The sequence below is a fragment of the Cryptotermes secundus genome, unplaced genomic scaffold, assembly GCF_002891405.2.
Source record: "Cryptotermes secundus unplaced genomic scaffold, Csec_1.0 scaffold151, whole genome shotgun sequence".
NCBI lineage: Eukaryota > Metazoa > Arthropoda > Insecta > Blattodea > Kalotermitidae > Cryptotermes > Cryptotermes secundus.
The window spans coordinates 262,289-279,548 of NW_019744408.1; the positions used below are offsets into that span (position 1 = coordinate 262,289).

The following is a 17,260-nucleotide window of genomic DNA, read 5'->3' on the forward strand; positions in this document are numbered from 1 at the left end:
TACTAGAGAAATACCATATATACGAATTAGGTAAGAAAGGCCTACACATGAATGACACATAGAAACAAACAATCCCATATTTCAAACAATATACGAGATCTATACAGACTAACAGTATCCACCCCTCTCCACTGCCCCTTCCTTCTCCTACACTCAATAACATAAAAAAACAGCACACAACACACCAGACAAACGTATTAAAGATGAGCAGCGACACACACACAGGGAGCCTGCACAGAGCAAGTACACACAAAAGTATGAAACATAATTTGTGTATTTCAGATAATACATGAACGGTACTGAAAACAAGAAATAGCCACTGCAGCACATGTAGACAAGAGCAGGTGTCCCCGGTATTTAAAGCTTCAAATTTTAGAAATTTTAAACTGTAATTCTAAAATCAAATTGATGAGCGTGTGTTGGCGAGATTTTATAACAAAACCAACAGACTGATGTTTCAGAGTTTGGACTGTGTGCAGTGTGACAGCTACGTAGTGAAAAATACACCTGATGATGGCCAATTACGGCCAAAACATGTAGTGTAGGGGAAGAAAAGACAAAGAACTGCAACCAAATATTGTTGCATTCATGACAGCATTTGTATTATTACATACACAAGTGTATAGTGCAACAGGATGCTTAAATATAATATCTTACTTAAAATGGTGTCTTAGTAGTCACCTGAGTCCATAAAGTGGTGTCCTATGTAATGAAATCTTACATAAGCTATAGCCTCACAGTCACATAGGACATGTGTGGTTGATTCATCCTCTTCCAGGCACCTTTCACAAGTGGGATTGTTGGTTAGTCCCATCTTGAATGGGTGTCCTTTCAGGTGAGTGCCCTGTAAGTAGTCCTGTCACCCACCATAACATCTTTGTAATGGAGGTAAAAAGATAAAGTTGCCACTGTGCATAATTAATTTAGGCACCATACCATGAAGATGTATGAGAGGAGTGGAGATATAGCTCTACCATTCTTGACCTTGGCACTAGACAGAGGTGAGTTCACCTTCATGCCCTGGCCACTTTACCCCTGCAGAAAGAGACTCCAGTTCTTGCTGGATCTGAAGCTGGGTGGCCCATGAATGAGCCTGGATGCTGTGGAGTAGAGAAAAATCCCCTGCCTCTGCTGTGAATCAAACTCCAGCCGTTTAGCCTGTAGGCTGTCCGAGGTTTCTCACCTCCTTTGTAAAGGAGATATAGTGTTCTCTGTGAGGTGGGAACTTAATTATTAAATATCACTTAAAGTAACTACCCTCTTCAAGACATTAAATACAGTACCTACAACATAGTTTAACTGGTTTCCCCTCCTTCCACTATAACCCTGGACTTGACATATGTCAAGTGAAGAGAATGTGAGAAAAGTAATAAAATATCTTAAATGTATTGAACATTGAAAATCTGATATTCATCTTCACAAGTTTAATACAGGAGAGAATTATATGGCAAAAATAATAATTTACGAACTTAAACATGCCACAAGTTCAGAACTAATTATTGAATTTACGAGTGCATCGAGCATTATCCTGCAAAAAAGAGAGAGAGAGAAGCAAGATATGCAACGAATAATTGAAATGCTGGCAAAATTAGAAGCTAACCAAATGAAGGTGGAGACCACTGTCCGACTGAGGGTCTGTAAGAGTAAGGCCCCCCATACACACACAGTTTGGCCTCCCGTTCGGCCTGCACAGTTCAAGGCTGAAAGGCAAAATTGATGTGTGGGTGTGGCCGGCTGGCCAATCGTTTGGACTGTAGGAACCCGTCAGTCCGTCAGTTCTACCTGCAGGTCGATCAGCAGGCCAAACTGTGTGTGTATGGGGGGCCTAACTGGAATGCCTAAGCAGTTCAGTTGAAGTCTAGCAGTCGCAGAGTTCAGTTGTAGCGAGTGAATTGTGAACGTGAAGAAGTTCAGTTTAAATCTAGCAGTTACGAGTTGTTGAGTTGTATCGAGTGAATGGAATCGAGGCAGTTGAAGCCTGGAAGTGATTACAGCAGAAGAAGCAATTGGGATGCTGAAATTGTGAGTAATTGTGAGAAATGTAAGTGTGGATAAGAGTGTGCAGCAAACATTACAAACCTTTTGAGGTTACGTTGAACAAATTTAATGAAGACAATTTATCGACCAACGGAACATGAAATCGGAGCCCGAATAGATCAGGCGGTATAGCAACTGGCTACGCGCTGGACGACCGAGGGGTCGACGTTCGAATTCCGGTAGGGTCAATAATTTTCTCTTCTCCACGTCGTGCAGACTGGCTCTGGAGTCCACCCAACCTCCTACTAATGGGTACTTGGGGCTCTTTCCCCGTGGGTAAAGCGGCCGGGTCGTGAAGCTGACCACTCACCTCGAGGTAGTGCCGAGGTAGGTCAAGAAAATGTGGATTTACACATCCACTTGCCTATACACGTTCATGGCACAGTGCTTAATTTGTTATGCACTGGGACAATTTTACGTCACCTCCAAGGCAACTGGAAAACAAATTGGTTAGGTAGAGGCTCTGTGACCGGTTCTGGAAGATATGACAACTGTATTATGATTGGTATAGATGAGCAGCCACTTTTCCCTCCGCAAACAGATGGTAGTACGGTACTAGTGAGTGACATGCGCAGTTGGCGACTGCGCATGTTTCAATTTCTACTATCATCGTGTTGAGCGTGTTGAGGCTTCCACACACCAGAGCACCAGAGCCAACAGAGCGATCGCGGTCAGATGTTCCCTGCTGAACTCATAGACGCTTCCAGACAGGCTGCGTTCCTTCCGGACAGCGCAGCTTTCTATTCCGCGGTGGCGATCAGATGCAGCCTGTAGAGTTTGACCGATGACCGCGTTGCTGTGTGTTAGCATGAACAATGAGTACAACAACACAGCAACTTATTGAAGAAGTAAAATTACATAATATCCCCTTAATAGGTCCAGTAGATCACCAAAACATTCAATTGGCATCCGAAAGTAAATATAGAATCCTTCTTAATGTTGCCGGAGTTGCCCATATAAAGTATGAAATTCTCCATGTTCACGAAGCAGAACATCCAGGTTGTGAATCCACATTTTCTTACGCTTCTTTCTGAAAAATATAGTAATCAATATACATTAATTGTGATGTTAATATTTGTAATAACTTCTTAAATTTCTCCAGTTTTACACAATAAAAGGAATAATTACCTTTGCCTGCTGCTGCTCCTGATCATCAACAACCGCTGCCAAAAGTAACGCTTCTTCCAGACGTTCCAGACGAGATAATCGATGCATCGTTTACAATGTTGTGCTTACGCGATTTTGCACAATGATCGCTACCACCGCAAGGTTGGTGTGAGAAGACGTCATCGCCACCGCTATCGCGCCCGCCACCGCTACCGCGATCGCTCTGGTGGCTCTGGTGTGTGGAAACCTATCTGCGTGGTTAAGTATGTATTTTGATGTGGTCCCGTTTGAGGTCTGAGAAGTGTCAACTGGTTAAATATTAGTATTAACAGTATACAATATCAGAAGTCATTGTTTTTACAATTAAATCTCGTCTTTGTTGATGGCATCTTCAGGGAGAGATGGTAAGGAAGTGCTAACAACTAAACCGTAACTAATTGTTACCTTGCTTTGTAATACTGAAAACTGATAATTTACGCAGGGGATGAATCACAAAAAGGTGAAGCAGAAAGCTGTGTGGGCAATGGCAGTTCATCGAAAGACGGGTATCAGCAGAGTAATGAAGACGAAGGAGCAGTTGAATTGATTCGAAGATATTTTGCCGAAAAATTAGGGTTTTCTGAAGATAAGAAAGAAGTATTTCAAGAGAAGGTTAAGGTATAGTAAATGCAAATGTTGATGGTTCGAAGAGTATGTTAGTCATAGCAGCCAGAAATTTCTTAAGTAGTTGTGTTTGATGTGGTAATATATATTTTCCAATTTGGAGTCAAGGGTTCAACACAACCCCAACCAAGTATTATGGTTTTGTATTGCCTTCAGGTGTACTTCATTCAAATTTCATATTGCATGGTTGGTTAAATACCATCGTGGTCATGATCTATAGGACTTGGATAGTAGCCAGTTTGCTATGAGTGACACAGTTTCTTTTATTAATAACTTACTCTTTCATACATGAAAGTTTTATTTTAGTGAAATAAGTAATAATCACAACTGCTTGGTCATGATCGATTCACTCTTAGCATATGTAGCAAGAAAGAATAACAGGACAAAATCGCTTCCAGGCGCTAACTGAGGCATCTGTTGATGGTGTCATAAAATATATTCAAGAAAGGAATTGCAAAAATATAATCACAATGGCTGGAGCTGGTATATCCACAGGTAAGTTAATTATGCCATGTATACAGAATGTCCCCGGAGGAATGGACCAAACTTCGGGAGGGTGTTCCTTATGTTAAAGTATGCCGATATAACCCAAAACACCTATGTCCAAAGTTGAACGGTTATGGAGATAATGGCCCGAGAAAAGTGTGGTCTTCTGGCGGGTCCACGCACTATACCTGTCAGCTGAGACTCTTATCTGTGAGACACTAGCTAAGCTCATGCGCTATCTACAGAGCCTACAGATTACGTTGTGGCGCAGTCAGCCACGTTATGTCAGCGCTTGACAGTCTTGTCATGTATAGTGCTTGGAAACCGTAAGGACAATTATGACATGGCAAGCGAGTATTTTGTACTTCAATTTTATGGCTTCACTTCACTCACAAATTAGTTTGATGTTATGTACATTATTAACATTACAGAAACCACACATTCCTGCCAGTTTTAATATGTATTTTATAATCAACAAGTGTGTAACACCGGTCAAAGTTTGACACTTCTCTGGCCATTATCTCCGTAACCGTTCAACTTTGGACATGGGTGTTTTGGGTTATATCGGCATACTTTAACATAAGGAACACCCTCATGAAGTTTGGTCCATTCCTCCTGGGACACCCTGTATATGTTCTTTGTACATAAATAAATGCAACAATTCAAAATTGGTATTAGTTATTTGTTTACTGTAACAGGTACATTGCTGTTGTCCTGCTGACTGTTTCAACACACATTTGGTTGACATATACCATTTTAAATTTAAAGGAAATTTATTAAAGTAGTGCACCATATATATGTTACAAGTCAATTGAGGGACCATGGAAGGCTGTCACATGCAAAACTGTTTCAACAAGTTGTTACAGATCATACCAAAGTGGATAAATTGACAAGTTGGTTTATGAATGCATTTTGACAGGCAGTCACATGCAGATATAAAAAATGTAAAATCTCCAGGTTTTCTTTATACATTTATAAAAGTAACTTAGCTACAGGGTATACATTTTATCAAGTGGTTCCTGCAGTTGTAGCTAGTCAGAATAGATTTGTTTTCTTGTACTAGGTGAACCTTAATGAAAACTTTACAATACCCCTTATGAAGGTGAGAATCTGGGCTTTATTTAAAGATATGAACATTAACATAAATATGGTATTACAATTATTGGATAAATTAATTGTGTTGTCCTGTTAGTGGCTTGTCTGAAATCAGAGGTGCTTGAGTGGGATCAGTAAAGAAGCAAAATGAAAGAGTTAGTGGAATATAAGGTTGAGATGACCACAAGACTGTCAGTCTGTGTTCTAGTTTTTAGTTACTTATTTTAGATATACACAATCTTTATATCACTGTATACTAGTCTTTATTTCAATTTATTATACTATTAATGTATGTTATGCAAAACTCATTAATGACATTATGTTTTAACTACTGAATTTTTAATTCATAGACTTGTATAAAACTGTACAAATTGTATAAGGTTTGTCATTACTCTTGCTACTAAAATTAACCTATTTTATTATATTGTATACATTTATCAGTATTATATTATGTGTATACTATTGGTTGAAAACTGTAATTCTTAGTTGTGACTGTAACTAGGACGATCTCCACATCCGCATGAGAATGTACTCTCGATAGGATTTATGGAAGGTGAATAAATGAAATGAAACTTGCCCAAATGAAGTAGCCCTGAATTCTCACAGTCACAGTGAATATTTTTGAATAGCCATTTGACACACTATAATGTTGATGTTCCAGGCAAATTATGCTGGCTATAAAATGACAGTTTAGTAGCCAATCAGTTAATTTAGAATTTGCCTACTTGCAGAAATTTTGCATTTCTAAAATACTGAATATCGCCAACATGTATAATTAGACATTGTTGTTTAATATGAGTGTGTGATACACAAGTGTCTAAGCAACATTGTGCATAAAACATGTTTCTTATTTTAGTAGTACAGAAGACCAGTTTTGAATGCCTCTTAAGAAACTAAATGAAAGTTTTTCCAGGTGTAGATCTATTGATCAGCAACTGTGTTCCAGTTCCAATGAAACTGAAGATGGGTTGGGTTAGTATCACCGAAGTAGAGAGGCCATGTCCTTTTTATTTACCACAACCTTATATAGCATTCTAAGTGACAACAAAATTGCAATAAACAAAAATAATAACTCTTTCCAGGTTCCAAAGTAACATTTGATATCCCTAGACACTGCTCTGAACTAGGTGGATGCCATACAAACATAGCAAGCTAATTCTTTCTTCAAATTTCTGATCAACACAAGTACAGGTTGTTTTTCATAAAAGAGGTTGACTAAACTTGTATCTGAACCAAGTCCATATGACAGGCATATTATTGAATGTACAGTGCAGCTACAGTAAAAGTTATGACATCTGGCACCTTTGGGAACAAAGGGTTGCCAGATGTTAGTGTGTATCTCAGTGAACCTCATGGATAGACCCTGTCACTCATTTTTTCACTTGATATCTCATCATTTTCCCTGCCACACTTATTTCCTTTTCATCACTACTTATATAACATGTATATACAATTTAAAAGACCAACAAGATATCAATATCTCACTCTATCCATAATTGGGCAGTTTCTGGTTAATAGAGCTTTCTGAGTCATCCAGTACTGGATATTGCAGCTTTTGCTGTACTTAGTTTGGTGGGGAAATGTTATGATTTTGTCAAAGCCTTGTGTAGTGGAAGATATCGTTGCCATCTTGTGGAAGTGATATCAAATAATGACAGTTTTGTTGCTTCATTCCTCCTGCATTCCTATGAAGGTGAAGAAGGACCTACAGAGAATCTAAAATAGCATAATAGTTTTTAACATTACCTTTTCTTTTATTATGTAGCTGCCGGTATTCCTGATTTCCGTTCCCCAGGATGTGGTCTTTACAGCAACTTGCAGAAGTACAAATTACCTGACCCACAGGCAATCTTTGAGATAGGCTTCTTCCGACAAAATCCACAGCCATTCTTCACTCTTGCAAAGGAACTGTACCCTGGTTCTTTCAAGCCAACTTTGTGCCACTATTTTATACGACTATTAAATGAGAAGGGGCTGCTACTTCGCCATTATACCCAGGTTATTAAAGTTTTATATTGTGAACTATTAACAGTCTTTACTTAATTCATTCATTAATATTCATTAACATTAATTTTTCTTTATGAGAAACAGAACATTGACACGCTGGAACGAGTGGCGGGGCTACCTGCTGAGAAGATTGTGGAGGCTCATGGAACATTCCATACTTCCCATTGTCTTGAATGTAAACATGAATATACAGTTGATTGGATGAAAGGTAGATCTATTAAATATCGGTGATACATGGTCTGACTATAAAGTTTGCAGTCTTATTGTGGTAAAAATGCTACATACCTCATTACTGAATATCACTGAGGTTGCCTTCAAAGTACTCCCTTTGGGAAGTTATGCACCGATGCAAGCGCCTAGTTCATCAAAATGCCTTCTTTTCAAGATTTCCTTTATCTTTGGGAACAAAAAACAGTCACTGGGGGCTAGTTCGGTGAACAGGGAGGATGTTCCAGCACAGTTATTTGTTTACTGGCTAAAACTCCCTCACAGACAGTGCCGCGTGAGCAGGTGCATTGTCGTCATGCAAGATCCATGAGCTGCTGGCAAAAAGTTTGGGTTGTTTCTGTCTAACGTTTTCATGCAGCCTTTTCAGTACTTCCAAATAGTAAACTTAGTATGCCAGTGTCATCAATCCATATTGAGTTTCTGTCCACTGCTGCCATGGCAAGTACACGGTGGCGAGTGCGCGAACTTTATTGTCAGACCTCATATAGGGAGATAAAAGTATTCCAGTCACTTGTACAGTTTGTCATGAGCCATATTTACTTACNAAAGAACTTTAAGGTCTTTCATTCCGGTCCGTCACACTAACAAATTAACAATCAAGTTCCTTCCGTCAAATNCTGTATCCTCTGGTTTGAATGATTTCCTAGTCTTTATTTTACCCCAGTGTACTTTAATACTCAGAACTTGCATTTCTAGGGGTTCTCTTCAGAACATAAGTACATTTTCAGTGTCAAACTGGTTAAGACTATTTATGGCTATAGACTGGCATGTGGCACATTAGTCAGCAGAACTGATAAGCAGTAGGGATACTAAGATCTAATAGCTTCTGATGATGGTATATTGATACAGTGAATGACTTTTTGGACATTATCCACTGTCCTGTTTTTATTTAAGGCAACTTTTCAGAAACTGGAATCTGCCTCGAGATCTGGAGATAGGGACTAGTTATAGTGACTGGGCCCAGCTGAGCAGGCTCTTTACCTGAGGATAGAGACAGTTTCCAGTCTCCAAAATATTTTAAATAAAAACAAGATGCTGGAGAATGTCCAAAAAATCATTCATGGTAGTAGAGTTAGTATGATTCATAGCTCCTGATAAGAGTCAATGATAAGTTTGGTACTGCTGCACTCAAAATAAATTGGAATAGAACAAACACTTGGCCTGTTGGTACTTTGAGAAGTCCAGTTTGTTTCATTTGGCAAAGAAACAGTACACAATAAATATTTTTATGAGCTTGGCTATGGTGGCATTGTTTCTGATCTATTTGTTTAAAGACATACCTTTTATGAATGTCAGCAAGTCCATGGGCTGACTGAGTCATTAAAAACTGGGGGGGGGGACTTCATTGATGTGAATGGATGTGGTCAGTATTGCCAACATTTTAGAGGTTCATGCTGCATCCACCTTCATGGTTGAAATGTTAGTAACAAAACCCATGTCACATGGTGTAGCAATCTAGGAATAGAATTAAAATCAGTAATTAACTACCATGAAAGGTCAAAATCAGTAAAAATTCCTTTGTTTCACAAGGGGCAATGATAATATTTTGTGAACAGCTTATCAGCTTTATGGTTTCAAACACACTGACAACTGTATTAACTTCTTATTCATGAGGTCACTGTTTAGACTGATCTACTGAGAACAAATGACAATACTGAAGTGAGTCATAAATTTATGATTTTGTTGCTGTTTGTTACAAGAGAGAGAGTTGCAAATGAATCATGAGATTTGAATTATGTCTTTCTGAAGCTGGGTTCTATAAATACAAAATCTTTTAAATTCACATTATGAATATACAGAAAGTTTAATTTTGTTGACCTGTTCACAGCTCTGCACTTCATGACAATTGGAGCACCACTTGTCACGAGGCACATACAAATTTTGCCAACGAATCAGTATGCCTGATGGCTGATGTTTGGAATGAAGGGAAGTAATTAACTTGTGGATTTCTTGATGGCATTATATTTCACAGCAAGCAGTGCAGTTCATGCATGGGAGTTTATGATTTGTCAGCAGTAGGCTGCAGTTATCAGCTCCATTAGCTATTTGTTCTCTGTTACAGTTAGTGAGCAGTGTGTTATGTTATGGTGTGGTATCCTTTAGAGCAGTGTGTATTTCTGTATGAGACCTATGTAAAATACAGATCAGCTAGAAAGTGTTTGTGAAAATTTTGACATAAATTTTGTAATGAAAGAGTCCCCTGCAGACAGGTCACAATTTGCTGAATAAACTTAGAACAATGGGACAAAAACATAAGTACCTAGTGCTTACTGAGGAGCAGTTAAATGACATAGGGGCCAGAGTTGAGCATACACATAGAAAATCACTGAAATGTCTAGCTCAAGAGACTGGAACGTCAAAGTCTAGTGCAAGAATGGCGACACAATTGCTGGTGCTCAGACCCTATAAGACAACATTAATCCATGCACGCCTTGCATCCGCATGATCCAGCTAGCAGGGTTATTTTTGCACTTGGTTTCTACAGTATGTTGTTAAAGGTGAGATCACTCTGCATATATATATGTATGCAGGCTTTGTCCGATGTTTTCGGGAACAGAATTATCAGCAGTGATATTTGGTCAGCATGTTCACCTGATCTCAATCCCTGTGATTTTTTCTCTTGGGGTTGTTTGAAGGACAAAGTTCACAATGGTAACCCCTGAACTGAAGAACTAGAAGAAATATTCATAAGGAAATTGCAAATATTCTTGAAGAACATCTTCCGCTGGTGCATGGAATGTGCGTGTATAGAGGGAGAGTACTTTCAGCACCTCCTGTGACCTGTGAACAGAGGTAAGAACTTCCCTTCATTGCAAATGTTACTGGCTATCAGGCATGTTGAGTCATCAGCAGAATTTGTATGCGCCTTGCAGCAAGCGATGCACTGGCTGCTGTGAAGCACCGAGCCATGGAACCGGTCATGAAAGTAAAAATCCTCCTTGTATTATGTGATTAGTTCAAAGACGTGATTGGCTTGTGAAAAAAATAATATATTGAAGTATGGCAAAATGTAAGCATGAAAAACATAAGCTGCTGTTCCTAGAAATGGAATTTGTTTCTGCATATTCAGGAACTCAGACTGCTTGCCTGCAAACATTATTTGTTGGATCAAGGATAATTTGTCCGAGCGCACATGAGACTTATGCGTGTCTGTAGCTACAGCAATACATAGTAGTGTGTGAGGTAAAATGGAGAAAGTGAAGGACTGTTGTAATAAATTTGGTGATAATCAGTCTTATCTTCTTGCATGGTCAAGAAATAATTTAGTAATCATCTGGTTTATTTTGGAGACAGTTGTATGGTGGAATCAACTTTTGATGTGCAGACTAAAGGAAAGCATTGAGTATGCAAAACCTTTAATTTTTACTGTCATTAAGATGTGGGGGCAAAAATACTTTTTCCTGTCTCTTTGGTGAAATATTTTATTTTAAGAAAACATAACACCTCTGTTGGTTTTCTTTCAGAGCGAATATTCTCAGATTCAGTTCCCACTTGTGAGAAGTGTGATGGTGTTGTAAAGCCAGATATAGTCTTCTTTGGAGAAGATTTACCAACACGTTTCTTTGTCTGTGCTGAAAAAGATTTTCCCAAATGTGATTTGCTAATCATCTTAGGTTCATCTCTTACTGTACAGCCATTTGCATCATTAATAGACAGGTAAACTTTCCAATATTGTAGTATGTAGATTGTGTATTACCTTTTTACCATCATACATGACATGACACGACACAATACCAGTGTTGTTGGCTATGATATTGTAACGGCCACTGGTGTCAGAAGTGGGATTGACTTACACACATGATCGACAGGATTCGAACTCAAGACACATTACACAGGACTAAATGTAACGTGTCTTGAGTTCGAATCCTGTCGATCACGTGTGTAAGTCCAATCCCACTTCTGACACCAGTGTAACGTGTTTCGTTACTGAAGACGCCGTTCAGATTGTTAATGGGTTTATTTAACAACCTACAATTCTCGGCTACAATTGATTACAACACTGTTTCGGGGTTTCACACTTTATAACCCTATTTGCAATAATCAATTCACTCTGTAGGGTAGTCTACACGTATTTGCAGTATGGGAGCTATGTAAGTGTCCCTGTATCACACACTCACTGTCTTCGGCGGCTGCTATATTTCACGGCGCCACTCCTTAACACACATTAACTCGTTCACTGCTGACTGGAGAACTCACTTCAGCAGCTGATACACTTTAACTCGTTCACTGCTGACTGGAGAACTGTCTTCGGCCGCTGATACACTTTAACTCACTGTAACAACTGAACTCGGCGACGGCCACATTTCAACTCAACTGTCTTCGTAGGCAGTGTAGCTCTCTTATATAGTTGCAGTGCCCGCCTGTTACACAATGGGTACCGCTGTTGCCTGTTACCCGTGTCAGAGCTGCGTTGCGTGTTATGTCACCGCGGGGAGTAACGACAGCGCTACGATGCCGCCACGTACCGCTGGGGAGGGGTTCTCCGTTGCACAACATGTCACAATATTGTCATATGTTTAGTGATTAGACAGGGGATTTCGATTGGTTATTGGCTTTATTCAACACATAACTACAAGTCATTATATTGCTACCATTAATCTACACACTTTTCAGTTCACTACAACATATGCTAATGCTTCTCAGTTTGTCTTCATTAGCCGTTACTAGGTTATGGTTCCAACAGGGTAGATTCCACAGTTTCCATGTTCCACGGCTACTGTCCTTGCTGGCTGGTGACTCCCACAGTTAACCCATGATGAAAACTCGTCACATTCTTGACTGGATAAGTAGTGTAGTTTGTGCTTGCTTTATAGCCTCGGGGGAGACACAGTAGAAAACACCATTCCCAGCTATTTCTTTCTTGTTGTGTGCATACTTGTTGCAGCAGAAACCAGCTGTCACATTGGTTACCGGCCGCTGTGTAGCAGCAGGTGACTTCTCTTGTTAAACTGTACCATCATTATGTCACAGTATCTTCATTACACTATCATATCAACAGTTCACTAATATTATAAACAAGGGAATGAAATTCCATCCAGCAATTCACAGGTTTATACCATCACCCACCAGAATGTTATTTCTGGAGCTTATATTACACAATCTAAAACCATAATCATGTTCTCTATGCATAAGACTTAAGTTACAAAAACAGAATATCATAAGCAGATTCTAAAGGGTTCTGACAATGGTAAAACACAAGACAAAGTTCCTCTCAGAGTTGGACAGAATTTAAAGTTTTGTTTGCACCATACAAAAAAAAATTCATCTTCATTGCAAGTACATTGGAACCGAGCAGGTTGGTCTAGCAGTAGTGCTTTAAGACATGTATTTAGGAGGTACGTGCTCAGTTCAGATCTCAGCCAGGACATCACTGTGTAGGATATGAGGTTCACACAACGGTGCTTATGAAGAGTACTCTCTTTTGGAATATAACGCAATGTAGTCTGTTGAAAGTCAATGGACGTTTCGGACGAACATATCTCCTCCATCTTCAGGATTGAAAAATAAGCTGAGCAAGACACAAACAGGAAAGCTTGCTTCCATGCTGGTATCTTTCTCCTTTGATGCCTGGCAAAGCTATACTCCCCTTATTCCTCAGTCACTTCCTAATTATAAGTCATATATTGCTTCATGAACTGTAGAACCTCGTTATGAAAGATGCAGTTACATTATACTGCACTACACTGGACTGCACCTGCCCGCAAGTGCACAGAGAGAGAGAGAGAGAGAGAGAGAGAAGGGGGACTTGTAGACTGTGTGAAACTTTATATGATGTAACTGTGGTCCAGGCTGTCACCTTGGTCAGTATAATAGGCTTTACTGTTCTTCAGCTGTGAAGTTTCCCTTGGCATTTGGAATATGCATATTGGAAAGGAAACTTGTACTTTTCATTTGTGTTTCTCTCATACGACAGGAATGTTTCTTCCCACATATTTTTCCTGAAGCATAATACAGGACAAGATCATTTTAATGCAAAACAATAAATATTCATGCCAGCTGTTTTCCAGTAATTTGTGCTTCGCTTTTGGTTTTGTGCCTTTAATAGTTAACTCATTATAGGTACATTTACTTTGGTTTTGACTGTACTGACAGGACAGTTAAGGTTCTGCTCATGCAGACTTTACTGTGTAGTTATTATTAGAAAAAAAAACCCCTTTTCTCTTTTGGCAGCACAGATTTTATACATTCTACAGAATATCCATTCTGTGGCACTGTGTCCCCAATATCCCTTACCTTTACGCAATTAAAGTTATGAGATTATACATTAAAAGTATTTTAACATTTGTATTTAAACTTAGTTTATTTCACAGTTTTTGATATGTGATTCCTTATATGCATTCAGTTTTTCTGAAAAAGCTTCTTCCATATAAGAGTTTCACTGTTATAATTACATACTTTTGATTTTATGTATTATTTTTATCTGCTCTAATTTGGAACAGAGTGCCAAAAGTGTGTCCGCGTTTGCTGATTAATCGTGAGAGGGCTGGTCACAGAGACTGGGTGATGGCAGCATTGCAAATGGGACGTGGTTTGGACTTTGACTCCCGTGACAACTTCAGAGATGTTGCATGGCTAGGAAGTTGTGATGAAGGATGTCAGATGCTGGCAGATAAACTTGGTTGGGGGGTGAGTTGTACAATTGACAGATGTTATATACTATAAGATCTGTAGCTTATGGACCTCTCAGTCTGAGTCATCTATGTCACTTCCTGTGGTATCATTTTCATAAAGGGGGTAAATAAGTGGATGAAAACTGTACAAGTATCTTCCCTTCTGTTGAAGTTTGCCTCCACCATAATGTCCCTTGCATAAGACATTATCTGCATCATTCTTTGAATATTTTTCCTTCACATGTAATTGCAGTGATCTTATACATATTTTGTTTATACCCATTCTTTTAATATGTCATAACCAATTACTATAACCTTTCTGTCTTTTAACGTTAAGCATCTGCAAACTCCTAATTCCTCTGACGGTCTCATTCCTAATTTGTTCTCTTCTTGTTTTCTCCCCACAACCTCCATTAACATCATTAAAATGTGAGAGCCTCAGAGGATGACACAGTGCATACATGTAAATACAAGAGGCATATAAAAAGATAAATCCTGAAGAAGCAGTTTTAAAATTTTCTCAAGTGGACTTATAGTCAGAAATCTTGATAAACTTGTTGGGCTGCTTGGTGCATGATTTCGTTCAGACTATACAAGGTGTGGCAATAAAGAAACCGGATTCATGCTCTAACCNTGAGTTGGCATAGAGCTATGCGCTGGATATCTGAGGAATAAGGGTTCCATTCCTGGCTGGGGCAAGAGATTTTTCTCTTCTCTGAAGCACCCCAGACTGGCTCTGGAGCATACCCAGCCTCTTATTCAGTGGGTACCAGGGAATTTTCCCCTGGAGAAAAGGTGGTCAGGGCATGAAACTCACCACTCACCTCCATCTGTAGCCAAGGTTGAGAATGATGGCACTGCACCTCCAAGCCATCTCTGCACCATTCTTACCTTGGCACTAGATGGAGGTGAGTGGTGAGCTTCACACCACTGCCCACCTGCCCTTGAGCCAGTCAGGACATTATGGAGAAGAGTTCTGATGAGACATTTATCAAATTTTATTTCTGTACCTACTGCTGCCATGCTTTAGGCACTGAAGGAACTTATGATTCATGGTTTCCTTCAAGTGTATCTATTTACACAGGAGGCTAGTAGGCATGTAAAGGAATAATAATACATCTGAATTATCTAATTTTGTGCATAATTTTCATTACTTACTTGCCAGTGACTTAAAATTGTCAGACATAATTTAAGATTTTTATGGCACTGTCTTGTAACTTTTTAACATGGGAAAAGGAGAACTTTATATACAATCTGTAGCCATGTTTATGATATGACAATGTCTGGCCGTAGTGATCGTTTAACTGGGCCTTTAAATTTGGAAGCTGAATATTTTGCAGTCACTGTGTTATTTTACATTTCACACATAAAATGTGGCATTTTTTTAAGGGCTGAGTAAACCAGTCCTTAAAAATATGGTCACTTGTGCACATAAAATGAACTGATTTTATGAGCTGGTGAGCATAAATTTACAAGTCATTTGAGTTCCATCTATTTTTTTTAATTTTCCATTAGTAAAGGTGAAGTTGTCCCTTTACTTAATTAATTAGACACAACATCAGTGAGACATATTGGGATATAGCCCCATCACTATTGACCTTGGCACTAGGTGGAGGTGAGTGGTCAGCTTCACACCCCTGTACCCCTTAGCTAGTCTGGATGCCCTTGCTGGGAATTCAACCCCAGCTTATAGCCCATTGCTATAATGACAGAGCTATCCCAGCTGTATGTTGGTAAAACCTTTTAACTGTTTTTACGTATGTCATCTGTATACCCATCCAAGAAGGGGGGGGGGGGGGGAACAAAATGTTGTCAGTTGATGTGTAAAGGTAGGAGATAGATCTACAGTTATTGTTCTACTGCAGACAAGGCTCAGTGACAGTGTAGAGAAGTTCTAATTTTTCTCATTGTTAAGTGGTTAAAAATTAGAGTTGTAAAAACAACAATAGTGTAGTTGTTTCAGGGGCTTTATGGGACGAATTTTCAGTTAGGCAAGGGAAAGCTTTTAAGCCCTTTAAGCAACCATCTGAAATGTTAGGTAGTGTCATTAAATTGCACTGTTGTCACTCCTATCCCAGAGGTGGTTTGGTAAAATTATTGGTTTTGTCTTTCTTATTAGGATGAGCTGAGAAAGCTAGTTGTGGATGAACATGTACGGATCAGTAAGCAACAAAATGAAACCTCCAAAAGACAAACAGAATATCCTTCTGAGAAGAAAAGAGCTGAATCTGAACACCAATGAAAGTACAGAATATGTAAGTGCATAAGTGAACATCCCATTGTGTGGTATAATTTATATTTCATGTTGAATTTTACAGTATGGAATTGTTTGTGTGCAGTTCATAGCTTATTACAATATTTGACTAAAAGTGTGCTTTCATTTTAAAATTAAGGACTTTATCTATTGTAAAGCAACCTTAATAAATTGTAAACACATCTTTTATTTTCTGAGTAAAGAGGGAAGGAATAAGAGTGACTATGTTAGATAGCCTGAAAATTTAAGTGGTTAATTAAAATGAATTACCTATCATTTGGAGTAATATTTTAATCTGATGTTTACACATGCAGCAGAAAGAGAGTAGAAAAGAAAGGTAAATGAAAATATCATAGCTACAGAAATTAAGTCGCTGAGAAACCTACAACTGTCATAAGCGTAGTAATGATGATAATAACTCTACATGTGATATGAATGGCCGATATTATTTACCTGACCCAAGCTGTGCCTCTCTGCATATATGAAAACATCAGACATTGTTTTCACATCTGCAAACTTACACTTCACTTGCTCCTGCCTACATCATTAGATTAACAGCCGAGTATATGGATACCTGTTCTGGAACTAATGAAGTTTTGTATGCTTGTTTTGTTTGAGTAAGCTAATAAATGTATGTTGAATCTCATTCTTGTTGTTTAGGTAAAATGGTGCAATGTAAAGTTATGTGGAATAAATAGACTTTTCTTGACCAGTTACTATGTGTTTTCTGAGCAGTGTGCAAGAAAGGAGCACATACAGGGATGGTTAAATG

At 38.8% G+C, this 17,260-nt stretch overlaps 1 protein-coding gene across 3 annotated transcripts; it reads left to right on the forward strand.

Moving 5' to 3' along the window:
* The first annotated feature begins 3,381 nt into the window (after positions 1-3,381).
* Positions 3,382-17,204, forward strand: LOC111874686 (NAD-dependent protein deacetylase sirtuin-2). 3 transcript variants are annotated; one of them, XM_023870394.1, is made up of 8 exons: positions 3,382-3,548; positions 3,626-3,801; positions 4,206-4,302; positions 7,184-7,386; positions 7,474-7,603; positions 11,088-11,280; positions 14,064-14,250; positions 16,354-17,204. In XM_023870394.1, the coding sequence occupies exons 1-8, from the start codon at positions 3,527-3,529 to the stop codon at positions 16,474-16,476; spliced, it is 1,131 nt and encodes a 376-aa protein (XP_023726162.1). In that variant the 5' UTR covers positions 3,382-3,526; the 3' UTR covers positions 16,477-17,204. The 3 variants fall into 3 exon arrangements, with proteins under 3 accessions (XP_023726162.1, XP_023726160.1, XP_023726161.1); XM_023870392.2 differs by having other exon boundaries at positions 3,383-3,548; positions 7,154-7,386; XM_023870393.2 differs by having other exon boundaries at positions 3,384-3,548; positions 7,154-7,386; positions 7,480-7,603.
* The last annotated feature ends 56 nt before the right edge of the window (positions 17,205-17,260 follow it).

Excerpts from the sequence above, each read along its gene's own strand:
- LOC111874686 (XM_023870392.2), top strand. The coding sequence starts at position 3,527 with ATGGCATCTTCAGGGAGAGATG. Across the intron at positions 4,303-7,153 it reads TGGAGCTGGTATATCCACAG|CTGCCGGTATTCCTGATTTC; the intron begins GTAAGTTAATTA and ends TTTATTATGTAG. Across the intron at positions 14,251-16,353 it reads CAGATAAACTTGGTTGGGGG|GATGAGCTGAGAAAGCTAGT; the intron begins GTGAGTTGTACA and ends CTTTCTTATTAG.